We start from the raw sequence: 14,442 nt of genomic DNA, 5'->3' as shown, positions 1-14,442 counted from the left end.
CAAGAGGGTTCACCTGTGACATCTGAGCATCTGGGAAACACCTGGATCCAGCTGTACCTGAAGTTCCACCCAGGACTTCTCAGAAGAGTCAATTCTTGGAGACAAGCCTCCTGGGGCTGATTCTGTTACTTACAACTGAAAAGAGTACAAAATGTACACAGCCTTAGCCTAGCACTTAACTTTTAATTTGGTAATTAACCCAGGAAATAGAAAGGTCTGCTGTGTGGGTCTGAAGCTGGTTGAAGTCGTACTTCAACAATGTCCTTAGAACAAAACTCGCCCTTGGCCAGAGTCCCAGACCTGCTCTCTCCTTCAAACAACAGAACTGGGCACAGCCCTGACCTGACTTCCTCCACCCACAGCCCAGTGCTCAGCCATGGGCACATCCGTACAGGGCGCGTTCTGTCCAGAGGCCTCAGAACAACACGGTCTAAGGACAGACTGTGCAGTCGCAGGACGCTCCCTACCCGCCAGCGCCGGGCTCAGAGCTGCCTCCTGCTCCTCCGGTGTCCACCTGGGTCTGCTCTGCACACACAGAACAGCCAGAATCAACATGGCCTTCTGTTTACTGCATGTTTTGGTTTAACCTTTGAGAACCCTCCCCAGCACTGGGGACAGCACAGGGGGCCTCGGAGGGCGTGAGACTGTGCTCCCGTCTGCACCTCCAGGCCGCCCCTCCCACGCTGTGCTCCATCCACGAGCTCTGCGGCAGGACCCCGCGCAGCAAGGGCCCCCACAGCCGGCGCCCGGCTGATGGCCGCGTCCCATGGAGGAGGAACGGGGAGGACCAGACACTCTCGGGCCGCAGCGCACCTGAGAGAGAACTTACAAAAACGACTTTTATTCAGTGGAAGAAACTGTCTGGTGGGTCAGGTATGAAACAGACATACCGAAACTTTACAGTGGATTTCTCAAAGCAGTGACAGGCTGCCCAGGAGAAGGGGCACCTGGCATGGGACGCCCGCAGCAGCGAGACCGCGGTGTGGGCCGCACAGGAGCCCCGGTCACCCCAGACCACGGGGCTTGCCAGGCCCGTGCGTGCCGGCCTCAGTGCTCTGTGCACACATGTTCCGTTTCGTGTAAAAATCTTCTCGGATTCTGATGGCTCCAGCTGTGAACGGCAGGACGAGATCCCAGCTCTCTGCACGTCACTCTCCACGCCTCGTCCCGTCTTCGGCCGACATGGCGTGTGCTGGGACGTGAGGGACACCCTGCCCCGGCCCCCACACGGCACAGCTGCTCCAGGCCCCACGTGGAACCCGCGGGCTCTTTGGCATAGCGCCCGACTCCCTTCCACACCGTTGCTTACAAAAGTAGACTTTCCTGCAGTAAAACTTCTTAAAAACACTCATTTCTCTGCAAAATAACGTGCTTCTGTATGTGGAGCTCTACAAAATATACACGTCTTTCTGGAGAAAAGGAACCCACACTGAAGGCGGCCCAGGGAAGCCTGAGATCTGTGAGGCGTGGTGTGGCCGGTGACGTGGCTGGTGTTGTGGCTCCCACCTACGCTGGAGGCCCGTGGTCACATGAAGTCGTTCAGCTCGGCCTCGAGCGCGGCGGCCATCTCGTCCGCCTCCGAGCTGCTGCCCTCGTCCTCGTTGCTGGAGTCCCTGCTGGACTCGCTGGCCGCGTCCTCCTCGTTCAGCTTCCGCTTGTGGCCCCTGCGAAGAAGCAGATGAGTGTGAGATGACTTTTTTAGCACCAGCCTGAGTGAGTTCAGACTGTTCCTATGCTACAGTGTGAGTGTGTCAGCTTACACTGTGTGTTACATGTGTGCTATATATGCACATAAACATGTATTACATACATGTGCGTTAGCTGCATCATAGGTATGTCAACCAAAACGATGTTTTTAAGGCTTTCACCTTTAATGACGGTTGTTGCTGAGTCTCCTCGGGGCAGCAGGACCGTCCGCGGCCCGCGGTGCCCCCCTGGTCGGAGTCCAGGGCTGTGTCAGTTCTGCAGAATGTTCTGCTGAACGCCCTCTGCCCGTGACACCTGCCTCAACCCCACACCCGGGACTGGCCCCTGGCGGGCGGCGGGCAGGGGTGGCCTCACTGCTCACAGGACCAAGCGCCAGGGGCCACTAACAGGAGCTGCCCAAGGGGAGGACGGTGGCTTCTCGGGTCGCTGGGGGGAGAGGGAGGAACAGGGAACGGAGGAAGAGGACGCCAGTGAGCGGCACAGGAACCACTCCGACATTCACTCCTTGTCTCCCAGCGTCAGGTGGCGACAGTGCCGCCTGGCAGACAGAAGCTCCCACGCTGGCAGAGCACACGGCACGGGAAGAAACGTCGCCTCAGCCCTTTCAGTCCGAAGACCGGAACACGCCACCGTCTTCCTCTCCACGTCTCAGGAAGAGCACAGACCACGGGACCCGAACGAAGCCCACGGAAAGGACCTGTGTCACTCCTGGCTGGAATGCCCCGTGCACACACACCAACACGGCATAACTCTGCACCGTGAAACAGCCCGCTCTCAGGTCTGACCCACGCTTCCTTCCTTCAGGCCCATCTGACCACCATTAACAAGGAGTCCATGTTCAAACATGCAGCTAGTAGCCTTGAGATTCACACTGGGATGATGGAAGGCTCCGGAAACCGTCCTGCAGCACCACTGACTCCTACAGCTGGTCACACGTGTGGACGTCTCAGAGTGGCCGCTGGGGTGGCCGGGAGGACAGACCCAGCGTGGCTTCCGTGCTGCAGGTCCACTCGGGTCTTCCGACGTTGTGACTGAGTGCTGCTTGTCTGGGTTGACTCCTGTCACCCGAACGTGGCAGTCAACAGAACGGCGGGACACTCTGGAACCTTACAATTCAGCCACAAACCGCCACATTCACCTGAGATCAACCCATGCTGTGATCTCTGACGGGCACCACCTTTCCACGTTGCCAGGCCACGTCCCCAGCCCACACGCTGCGCCAATGGATCTGAGAGGCTGTCACTGCCCTCGGCTGACACGTGGGACCACACTTGGCACATCTGGGCTCGAACCGTGGAGGTCTGTGATCCTGTCAAGCATCTGTTTTTACAAAAGACAGTAGAACCGTGTGGAGAGAGTAGAGAAAGTAAAAATAGGGCAGTTTTTGCTCTCATCCTCCCTCTGAAGGTCACTCTGATTGTTAACAGATAGCTCGAGCCACGTGGGCGTATGAGAAATATGAAACCTGGAACCCCGTTCTGTGCAGAATAATAAAGTCAACTGCAAAACCACATTTCAAACAGGGAAAGCAGAAGTCGCAGACCCCGTGGGAGGTGTTTCTCATAACAGACACTTCCACGCTCTGGGCACGTCTAGGACGTGGGTCCGTCCTGCTGGTGACGTGTCTTGCTGGTGCCACATTCTACAGTCCCACGAGCAGCTGTCAGGTGGCGTCATTCCCACGAGATGCCGCGGAGACCAGGTGGCCTGCGGAAGGCTCAGGAAACGGCTTCTGTGCGTTTCAGAGACAAAGGACTTTTACTGAAATACAGGGGTCAACGTTTCAATGTCTCTAAGCCTAAGGAAGAGCAGCTGGAGCTGGAGCACCCCCTCCTCAGGCCCCTGCACGGCCGGGGGTCCACGTGGTGACGTCGCGCCGAGAACCACCCTGGGTCTCGGCCGTGTGGCCTTGCGATTCTGCGACAAGCACAGAGAGCCGCACTGAGAACCGCCACGGGCGGACTCGCGGCTAAACGGCGCCTGCAGGACGGTGTAAAATGCAGCGCGACCCAATAGCAATAGCTGACAAATCACCTCAAAAACTAGCAGCAGCTACAAGCCTTGGTTAGTGAATGTCTGTGACTGACACAGCTGCACCTCCTCTTAGCAAAACATGGAATATTTACGTTCTGTTTTTACAACCAGCTGCACAGGTCCATAGAGAAACACTAACAGATTTAACTTTGGAAAAATTTAAAGCTTAAAAACTTATCTCAAACTGTGTGTGGAGTAAGGGAAGAATAGGAAGATAAATAATACATATGTAAATTTCCCCTCCAACATTTCAGTTTCCCGAACACACTCACAGTGCACGGATCAGCACCTGCAGTTTACAATCCAAGAAGACACAACTATTTTAGAAGTTTTCAGCCATAGTTTGTTCACATATTTCTCCTGCTCCTTTTTCTCTCCTGAAGAACACCTTGCTTAGTTAATTAGCAAAGACGAACCACAACATTTAAGTGTGTGTCCAGGAGCCGTCTGCACGTGTGTACATACGCGTGGAAGCGGATGTGACCTTCCTAAAAGGAAAAGCAGCAGAGGAGACCCAGGAAGAGCCGTGCTGGCTGCAGGGCAGGCCGTCCGCACCCCCCGGGGAGGGCTGAGAGCCAGGGGCTGGGTGTGTGCGCCAGGAAACTGAGCCTTCAAACGTGGTGCTATTCTCTCTCCTTGTTTATCACTGTGCCAGATGGGACAGGAAACTGCGCCAAGCCTAAAACTCCCTCGTACTTAGGGAACAGGCTTTGGCTGCTGTTACCGTCAACAGACAGTGAAAACTGCTACCTCCACCTCTCGGCTCCAACGTAACAGCCACCAGCAACATCACACTGCATCTTTTGGCAGTTAATTAAATGTTGTTTTCACTTCTCCACTCACTCTAGGACAATCTGGAGGAAGAGTCTTAGGCTATATTTTAAAGTCGCCTTCTGTGAGGCATGATTAACCTACCACCAAAAGTAAGAACAAGCGCTCGCTGAAAAATAAACCCAACATGCAAGACCTACGTAACCGTGGGTACCCTGTTCTTCATTATTTGCAAATGGTGGGGATGAGAATGTGTTCGTGGGTACTTTAAACATTTTGAAAATACCTGTTTGGGCAAATGTTTCTCAAATATATACTTGATTTTTTGTCTTAAAGATTTACTTTGAGGAATGAAGGTACCCAGCAAACTGCCGCATGTACAGCAGGCACTTGATGTCTGCAGACTTGAGACAAGCGGTAGGCAAGCAGAAAACACAACTTTCCTCCTTCTGTTAAAAATCATTTTCAAGTGATATTAAGATTTTGTGAAGCAGATTAATGGTGGCAAAGAAACAAAAAAAAAAAAAAAAAAAAAAGAAAAAGGAAGATTCTGTAGAACAGCTTGGCTGTGCAATTAATTAGCAAGATGTGCCGCCAACCGGAACACGTGTGTGAAAACCCAGCCTGCGTTTCAGCGTGGACTGTGTCGTCACACGCGGGGAAAGAATCATCACGAAACCTACATGTTCTAAACAAACAACAAAACAAAACTCTGAACAGTATTTTACTTGATTTCAGATAAAAATACTGGAGAAAAATTTCAAAAAATCCACATTCTGGTTCTGTTCCCCATAAACAGGAATAAAATATAACCAGACAACCACGTCCTCCCACTTCCTTGGGAAAGGAAGGAGTGAGGTCCCCAGACCAACAGCTGGCGGGCACACGTGAGCAGAGTCCAACGGCCACGCGCACGCGGGGCGCTAGGGAGGAGAGCGGCTGCCTGTAACCATCCGCGCCAGCCCTGGTGACAGGGAGCGCGAGTTCTGGGGCAGGTCTGCACAAACACGCCGAACCTGGACGCTGTGTCCTTTCACTCTAAGACCCTAAACTCACCAAGGTCGAATATGCGCGTGAAACACGGCAGAAAAAGAACAGGGATTAAAGCAAGGACCCCAACCCTTCCTGCCCGAGCAGTCGGCAGTGAGCAGGGCGGCTTCTGGAAGGACGGCCTGGAGCGCGGCGCCCCGGGTCCTGCCTGTGTCCGCACTGCCTGGCTCACGGCAGGCAGCCGCCCCCCACGCTCCCTTCCGCGCCGGGAGCCGGGCCTCGCTGGCTGCGAGCGCAGCTCTGCAGCGAGAGGCAGAGCTGGGTCTACAGCCCACCCCGGCCCCAGCACGTCCCTCCGCCTCGGCCTGGAGAGCAGCAACCGAGCTGCGTGGAGGCAAAGGCTCTTTGCCGCCCGTCCCGTTCTCTTCCAGCCGTGTGAATCGGGCCGGCAGGCAAGGATGGCGCGGAGCAGCGCCCCGGCACGCGGAGTCTCTCCCGGTTCCACTCGCAGGGAAGCACAGCCGGTTAAGAAGCTCCTCCCACCCAGAGCGCGCCCCGAAGGCGGCAGAGCCGTCACAGATGCGCAGGGGACAGACCCGCCCAGCTCCACGGCCGGGGGCGGGCCCGGCACTCAGAGCCCCCCAGCTCTCCCCTCCCCAGACCGTCGACCGACCCCAGAGACAGGACAAAACTGAGCAAGCCCACCGCGGAATCCACGTGGAGAAGACCAAGGCTCGTCATCGCCCAGCGCAGAAGTTAAAGCCTCTCCTAGAACAGCTTCACGCCGTCTCAACAAGGCGGGCACAGGCGGCGCCCCCACAGGCCAACACCGCGCAGACGCGCCGAGAGACGCGCGCGTTTCCAGCCGAACCACAGAGCTGCCGATCACGCGCCCCTCCGAGCACCCCGCAACCCAGGGCCCCTGTTCCCGCCTCCCCGCGACGCTGGGATCCGGTCCGGCCGCCGTGCGGGGGGCCGGCGAAAGACGCGCACGCCGTTTGGGACACGCTGCCGGCTCGCCCGCAGAATGCCGCGGACGGCGACTGGCCCAGCTGATGAAGACGGTCCCCACACTGCCCTGGGGACGGGCCAGCGCAGACAGACGCCGAGCGAGTGCTGTGCTGGCCCAGACTCACCTGTCGAAGCTTCGCGCCACCCCTGAGGCTGACGTCACCATCACCATCCCTGCTTCACAGAGCAGAGAATCGGGACGCAACGGGAGAAATAAACGCCCAGATCTTGCAGCACCCAAGAGAAGGTTCTAGAGACCAAGTTCTTAAACCACACCCCCAGCACGTGTCCTTGCGCTCACTCTGCGCTGGCTCAGGGCCCGCCTGGCTGTGTGGAGGAGACGCCTGTGGGAGCCGGTGGGGTCACCTCACGCTCCAGGGCGGGGCCCAGACACCTGGCCACACCGGGAAGGGACAAAGGCTCCGTGGGCACAGGACAGGCCCGCGAACCCGCACGCGGCCCCCATGGTGGCGCCAGAAGACAGACAATGGCGCGAGGCCGCCACGGTTCTACGCAAGATGGTTCCGATCCGAGCGCGAAGCCTCCTGCCCCACTTTCACACTGACGTGTGGGTGGACAGCAGAAAGGCAGTTCTTCCTTCCTCCCACTTGCACTTTCTCAGGAAGCTTCTGGAAGATGTATTCCACCCAAATGCAGGAACAGGTGACACCCAGAAGAGTGATACAGGTGCCCCCTCGGATGTGGGGACCAGGACAGGGGGCTTTGAGCGACTCAGAAACAGGCGAAAGGAAGAAAGGGGAGCGAGGACCCGCAAGGCCGTCGCCAAACCCGGGAGGGAGGCCAAGGCCTTCGGGAAGCCCATACGACAGCACAAGTCCTAGTGGACTCCATTCAAAACTGTACAGTCCCAGTAACCACTGGGTGACTCCAGAACCCAAGTTCTGGTGTGTGTGTACTGGCAAGACTGAGGAAGAGGAGGCACCGTCTGAGTCTCCCCGGTGAGAACGCATCAGAGACGCAGGGGCAGGACCACGGCACGCGGCCTCTGTGCGCCCCACGCAGCACGCAGCTGCTGCCTGTCGGGCGCAGTGGGCGTGGGGGTGGCTCCACAGGGGACCATCGTCGTTCACTACAAGGGCTGCTGGCTCGAGCTGGAGGACTGACTTTGCCATTCCCTCCCCCTCGCTCCCTTGGACCTGACTGTGCACCAGCAGCTGGGGACGCCTGCCGGGCGGGGGGGGTCCAGCACCCCACCAGGCGTCACTCCTAACACAGGACAGTGTCCTCAACCAGCAGTCCCACGTGTAGACCACACACACGCACACGCGTGTGCTCAGGGTAACTCACTCCACCAGCAGGGGCTACTGGCTAGAAGGAGCTGGCGTCACGCAGCAGAGCGTGGCCAGACGTGAAGCACGAGAGGGGCCCTGCCACAGCCCCTGGAGACCAGCCTGGCTGGACGGTCTGACACACACGTGCACAGGTGTCACCTCTCATAATCCACACAAAGACTTTCTGAAGGGGAAAAAATTTAATTTGCTCACGTAATACTTGAAATCATAAAAAAACTGATAAAAATCTATGTTGCCATGAGTGTAGTAGGTTTGTAAATGTTAGTTTGAAAAACCTGTTATTCGATGAGACTGACCTTTGCCTTCTGCCTGAAGGTTTCTCCTCCCACTGTTTTGTGTGAAGATGGCACACCCAAACATCACTGTCAACAACAAGAGGCAGCAGCCAGAACCAGTCGGCGTTGGCCACTCTTCGCTGGCGAGATCCGGCGTGTGCAGCCGCCCCGAACACGGCTGTGAGCCGCTGCGCACATGCGCCTGCGTGTGGCTCCTCCCACCGCCCCCCCCCAGCCTGCTCAGCACGGAGACCAGGGTGACACCTCCGTGACCCACGTCCGCTCTGGACAGTGAATGCGCTTTCCCTTCCGTATGACTGTCGCAGTATTTTCTTTTCCGTAGCTTCCTTAGCTGTAGGAACACTGTGCTACTCATACAAAACGTGTGTTCATCAACTGTGTTTTTGGTAAGGCTTCTGCTCCACAGCAGGCTACTAGCAATTAAGTTTTGGGGGCATCAAAAGTCATGCGGCCATTTTCAACCATGAGGGGGTCGGTGCCCCCAACTGCGTCAGTGCCGAGAAGGCGTCAGCCCGGCAGCGGCTGGCCCCGCCCCTCCCCTGGCCCCACCCTCACCCGGGCCCCACCCTCACCCGGGCCCCACCCTCACCTGGGCCCCCGGGCCACGCTCCTCTGGCTCCTCTCGCTGGGCGAGGAAGCAGCCCCCGCCAGCACCTTGCAGGCCTCGGGCATTCCGGGCTGAGGCCGCCCCTCCAGCTCCTCCTGCTCTTCCGGCTTCTTCTTCTCACTGTCACTGTCGTCACTGCCTTCTCCTAGGATGTCGTCGACCTGGCGAATGTGAGAGTCAGTGGGCTACAGACGTCTGCAAAGCCCCCGAGGAACCCACCCCACCAACCCTTAACCACGACTGGGGCAACGGCTGGAGGTTTAATTCCAACCCTCCGTGGATACCGGAGTCTGACACTGAACCAACCCCTGAAAGCAAATCCGAGGAGTATCAAGTGAAGCGCACGGAGCGGGTTCTGGGAAACCCACACGCGACACACCGGTGCAGCCGCGCTGCTTCTCGGGGAGATGGAGTGGAAACCCCTCCAGCCTGTGATTCCAACGGGGACTTCCACCCAGCACACTGGCGATTCTACGGTGAATCACCAGTGTATTCATTTAAAATTCTCAAGATCGATGAGATTCACACCACGACCCCTGAGCAGCATAGTTTTCCAGGAGGGACCCCGGTCCTTACAATCCTGGAACTCGGAAGGGGTGAGACCCCCGCGGCTGGCAGGGACAAGCTACATCGGCCCACTCGCTTTCTCTCCCGTTTCCCTCAAGTCTGGGGCACACGATGGGAGCAGAGTGGGAGGCGTCTGCCCAACGCCCGAGGACAAGGACCAGAGGAGGGTGGAGGCACCAGGGACGCCTGGGCTCCCTCTCGTACCCTCAGCAGCCCAGGGGGTGGGTGCTGCCTGTCCCCGCCGTGCGGGGGGCGGGGAGGACGGCTCAGCACAGGTCAGGGGCGCCCGCCAGGCCTGGCCTCCCCCACACTGTGCAGAGATGGGGGGGCACGGAAGCACAGAGAAGAAAACGCACATGGCAGCGAGGGGCCAAGTCCAGCTGCCCCCAGTGGGCTGCTTGGCAGGCAGGCAGCGATGTCTCAGGGTTGCGCCCACGGCAGGACCACCCAGAGTGCCAGCCACGCCCACCGTGACGGGCACCTCTCCTGGGGGCCACCTCCCAGACCACAGCTACGAGGGCCCCTGGGACAGGCAGGACGAGACGGGCCAGCCTGTTCACCGTCACAGTTAGATCCAGTGGCCAAAGGACAGCCACAGCTGCAGCCACCCAGCGACCCTGAAGGGCCTCAATGTGGCAGCGTCAGCATCGCAGCCCGACCTTCTGAAAAGGCCTCAGAGGTCCTCGCCAACACCTGTGCTTGGGGACACTAACCGATGCACACATTCTGCCCACATCTGCAGGATTCAGAGACATGTTCTGCACGGGCTAAATCATGGACACACATCCAACTCCAATGCTTAAAGTTTTTCTCCCTCATTCTGCTCGACTCATAAAAATATCTGAGAACAACATGTATCTTTCCAGAGATTTCTTTTATGAAGAAGGTAGCTGCGCTTTTTGAACAAGTCATCTGTACTGAACTACAGAAGCTTCTCAACTCGTCAGGGAGTCATGTCCTGATAAACTCAGGGTAAGGTGAAAATGCACTCAATACACCTACCCACCGAGTGTCACAGCTGAGCGCAGCCCACTTTAAATGTGCTCAAAACACTTACATTGGCCGGGCACGGTGGCTCACGCCTGTAATCCTAGCACTCTGGGAGGCCGAGGTGGGTGGATCGCTCAAGGTCAGGAGTTCGAGACCAGCCTGAGCAAGAGCGAGACCCCCATCTCTACTAAAAAATAGAAAGAAATTATCTGGCTAACTAAAATAATACAGAAAAAATTACCTGGGCATGGTGGCGCATGCCTGTAGTCCCAGCTACCCAGAAGGCTGAGGCAGTAGGATCGCTTGCTTAAGCCCAGGAGTTAGAGGTTGCTGTGAGCTAGGCTGACGCCACGGCACTCACTCTAGCCTGGGCAAAGGAGCAAGACTCTGTCTCAAACAACAAAACAAAACAAAACACTTACATTATCCTAAAGTTGGGCAAACTCATCTAGCACAAAGCGTATCTTACAATGAAATTATTACAAAGAATTTTAAATCAAAATTCTAAATTTGAAATACAGTTTCTACACTTTTGCACCATTGTAGAGTCACAGCATTTCAGAGGCTCTGAGAGGCCGAGGTGGGAGAATGAGTTGAGGCCAGGAGTTTGAGACCAGACTGAAGAAGAGTGAGACCCCATCTCTACAAAAAGTAGAAAAAAATTAGCCAGACATGGTGGTGCCTGTAGTCCTAGCTACTCGGGAGGCTGAGGCAGGAGGATGCTTGAGCCCAGGAGTTTGAGGTTGCTGTGAGCTAGGCTGACACTGCGGCATTCTAGTCCAGGCAACACAGCGAGACTCTGTCTCAAAAAAAAAAAAAAAAAAAAAAAAAAAAAAAAAAACTGAGAAGGGAAAATGTGGAGAGGTGACAGCATCACGGTGAAATCACCAGCAGGACAGTCCCAGAGTGAGACTGTCTGACACCGGCCCTGCAGGTTCTGTGGCCTCTTGAGGACAAAGCAGTTACAACCTCCAACTAACTGACATCAAACTGTTCACCACGTAACAAACACAAGCCTCAGTCCTCATCTGCCTGCGAAGCGGAGTCCACGGCAAGTCCAGGGGAGCCTGCAGCGAAGAGCACGGTGATTACAGTGGAAAGGAAAGTAGAAATAAGCGTTTGGAGAAGGCCGGACGCCACCGTGCATGGGGAAGACATCAGGCTTCAGTCGCTCCACGATGGGGACGACTGTAAAGTACGAAGTGAGAATAACGGAGCGTGAGCAAGGCAGTGCTCCAGGGAGAGGCCAGTTACTACTAAGCAGCACAGGGGATTCATTACTGGAATGGAAAGGCTGTTATTGGTTTGGTTAGAAGATCAAAGTAAGTTAACACTCCTATTAGCCTAGGAATTGGAAGAAAGGGCACAGCAGTTTCTGACTGTACTATTTCACAGCATTGCACCACGTTACCACCACGTGAGCCACGACAGCACTGCGACTCCTGCCATCATCGTCATCGTCACCACCGCACACGCTGTTCACCAGGGAGCCAAGAAACACACACAGACCCGACCTGGATGCTCTCAGGAACACACCTGGCCCGTCACCCGGGGAGCGCGGAGACCGCCCGCGCTTACGTCACGGCTGCAGCAACTGTCATCCTCGTACAAAGCAAATGCTGTGTAAATGGTTGTTACGTAGCATTTTTAAGTTTGTATTTTTTAAAAACTGTATTGGTTTTGTTTTTTTCCTGAACATTTTCAATCCACAGGTGGGTGAATCAAGGATGCGGAATCCGTGGGCCCGGAGGCCACTGCACAGGTCCCAGCAGCTTCCTCGGCTGTGTTCGGTGTTGCTGTTTAAAACGTCTGCAACACGTGTGTCTCCTCCAAGAGGCTCAGCACGTGGGGCGGCACCGCAGCTCCTCGCCTGGGACGGGCTCGGCTGCAAACCACCAGCAGGCACGGAAATGTGGAAAACGTGGCAAGTGAGAGACCACACGTGGCTCAGACTTGGTGAGTTCAGGGGGTGGGGTGCTGATTTGGGGATCAGAGACGAATCCCAGCAGGGAGCCGGACGCGCCCCCCCACCTCAAATGCTATCAGTTATGATTCTGCTTCACCAAAAGCAAACATTTCTACAGTCTGAGATGTTATTTTGAAATTTTAATGCTCAAGAATTCAAAAGGAGACGAACACAGGCAGAAACACACCCCCCTGATCCCATCAAAACGCCCCTCACCTCTAACAGGAGGCGGCATGAGCTGGGCAGGGACGGGAAGACAGGCAGCCGCGGCTTCCCAGCGCCCCAGTCAGAACTCCCAGTCCCACGGGTCCCGACGGGACTCAGACGTGGCGTGTGGGTCGCATCTGAAATTGTACCTCTGTCTGCCTGGGCTTGATGGCCTGGGCTGGACTCTGCTCTGGGTCACTACAGCAACGACGGAGAAGGGGTCGCAGGTGCTGCAACACTGCAAGGTCTGAACGTGAAACATCTGCCTTCCCACGTCCACAGAGACATGGCAACGAGACATGCACGCACGGTCTCACGCCACCACGCTTAAACGGAGGGATTTCCAAGACCAACCGCAAACAGAAAGGGCAAGAGCTGAGATTCCAAAGTTCTTTCGGGTTCCCACGTGAAGCTCTCAGGAAGCTCAGTCCGGGATGGTGCTGGCAACAGGCCTTTGCCCCGAGGTGATCGGAGTCTACAGCGCTGAGGAGCCAGGTGGTCCCCAGACCTGGCTGCGGTTGGGAATCAGCCCAGCCAGGCTGACCCGCTGCCTGCCTGCAGCGCCTCCACTGTGGCAACTGCGGGCGGCAGGGCAGCGTGCGCCAGCCGGAGAGTCAGCACAGCTCCGGTGTGCAGCTCACTCCTGGGCTCCAGCGTCACCCCTGGCGGGTCCTCGCTTCTCCAGGGCCCTCCAAGCCTTCGAGAATCAGGCCTGACACAGATGGAGAGTCTGGGCCCGTGGAGGCCCCCAGCCCCAGGTCCCAGAGACGGGGTCCGAGGACACTCAGGGCCACAGGCACCCAGACGGGCAGAACGTCAGGAGCTTCCGGAGGCAGAGGATGGAGCCAGCGGCCTCCGGCGGTGCCGGCCCACGGGTGTCCCCAGCTGCCCTAGCCAGCTCCGCGGCACAGACACTTGTGGATGGGCGGAGCTGCGTCAAGGAGGCCGCAGATGTGCTTGTGTGGAAGAGGAATGTTGGTGTCACTAGAATATATTTACGTTACACACACATAAAACTGCACGTGATGGAAAAGAGACTGAAATTTAGCAGAGCCTTTCTAACCTCAAATATCTCAATGACAAAAGACAAGCGTGGCACGTACGCGTGTGTTTTTCTGGGAAAAAAGACAGAGAAAGCTCAAACGCTCTTTGAAGCCCGAGCTGTGGCAGATGGTGGCCCCCGTCCCTGCGGACGTGGCCTGACTTGGAAACAGGGCCCGCAGGTGTGATCAGCTGCGAGGAGGCCACAGTGGACGAGGCTGGCCCTGACTCGATGCCTGGTGTCCCCGTGAGACAGACAGACAGACAGACGCAGAGACGGCACTCTGCGTGGACGTGAACACACCAGACGCAGCGGCTCTGGACCCCACTCACACAGGCCCTCAGGGGTCCCAGGACGTGTGAAACAGGTCCAATTCTCAGGTCTCACAGCGCTGCCGGCTCTCCTTTGTCTGTGGTCTCCTCCTCAGGTCGGGAGGGAGCTCAGAGTCTGCCCCCCGCCCCGTACCTCTCTGCCCTGCCGGGCTGTGCAGACAAAGGGCGGAGCCCACGGAATGCTGCCAGGGAGGGCCCTGGCCCCGGAGGGAGGCTGCAGGTGGAGGCCCGTTGGCCTGAGTACACAGTGGCCCTGAGTGCACGGTGGAGGCGGCACAGGAGCCCTGGGCGACGTCGGCCCAGGTCTGGGAAGCCCTGCCCAGGCCAGCGGTGCTGCCGTGTCCTCTCCTGGGCCAGGACCCCTGGGATGCAGACTCTGACATTCGCTGGTCACAGGACACAAAACCTTCCAGTCTCGCTGCCGTTTATAGACCAGCAGCCTCAGGCTCTGCAGAACCCAGCTGGGAGGGTTTCTGTGCCTTTCAATGCGATTTGCTCCTGAAGAGCCAAAACCTGAGGTTTAAGGTGCGTCTTTACCTCTGCAGGAAAGGCAAGGTCTGAGTGACAGCAGCCCTGCGGACGTTGCTCACCTTAGGATTTCAGTCCCCT

General features: G+C 57.0%; 1 protein-coding gene across 3 annotated transcripts in view; it reads right to left on the bottom strand.

The window, feature by feature from the left end:
* Positions 1-825: 825 nt before the first annotated feature.
* The window catches only part of CTDP1 (CTD phosphatase subunit 1), a 58,969-nt gene continuing 45,352 nt past the window's right edge, over positions 826-14,442 (bottom strand). The window contains exons 12-14 of one of the 3 annotated variants that reach the window (XM_045527483.1): positions 8,712-8,890; positions 8,123-8,188; positions 826-1,664 (exon numbers count right to left, since the gene is read on the bottom strand). In XM_045527483.1, the coding sequence (XP_045383439.1) occupies positions 1,526-1,664; positions 8,123-8,188; positions 8,712-8,890 (384 nt within the window). In that variant the 3' untranslated portion in view covers positions 826-1,525. Of the gene's footprint in view, positions 1,665-8,122; positions 8,189-8,711; positions 8,891-14,442 lie in introns of those variants that run through there. The other 2 variants (XM_045527484.1, XM_045527485.1) reach the window with 2 other exon arrangements.

The sequence above is a fragment of the Lemur catta genome, chromosome 16 (assembly GCF_020740605.2).
Source record: "Lemur catta isolate mLemCat1 chromosome 16, mLemCat1.pri, whole genome shotgun sequence".
Lineage (NCBI taxonomy): Eukaryota > Metazoa > Chordata > Mammalia > Primates > Lemuridae > Lemur > Lemur catta.
This window is presented reverse-complemented; position numbering and strand designations above follow the sequence as displayed.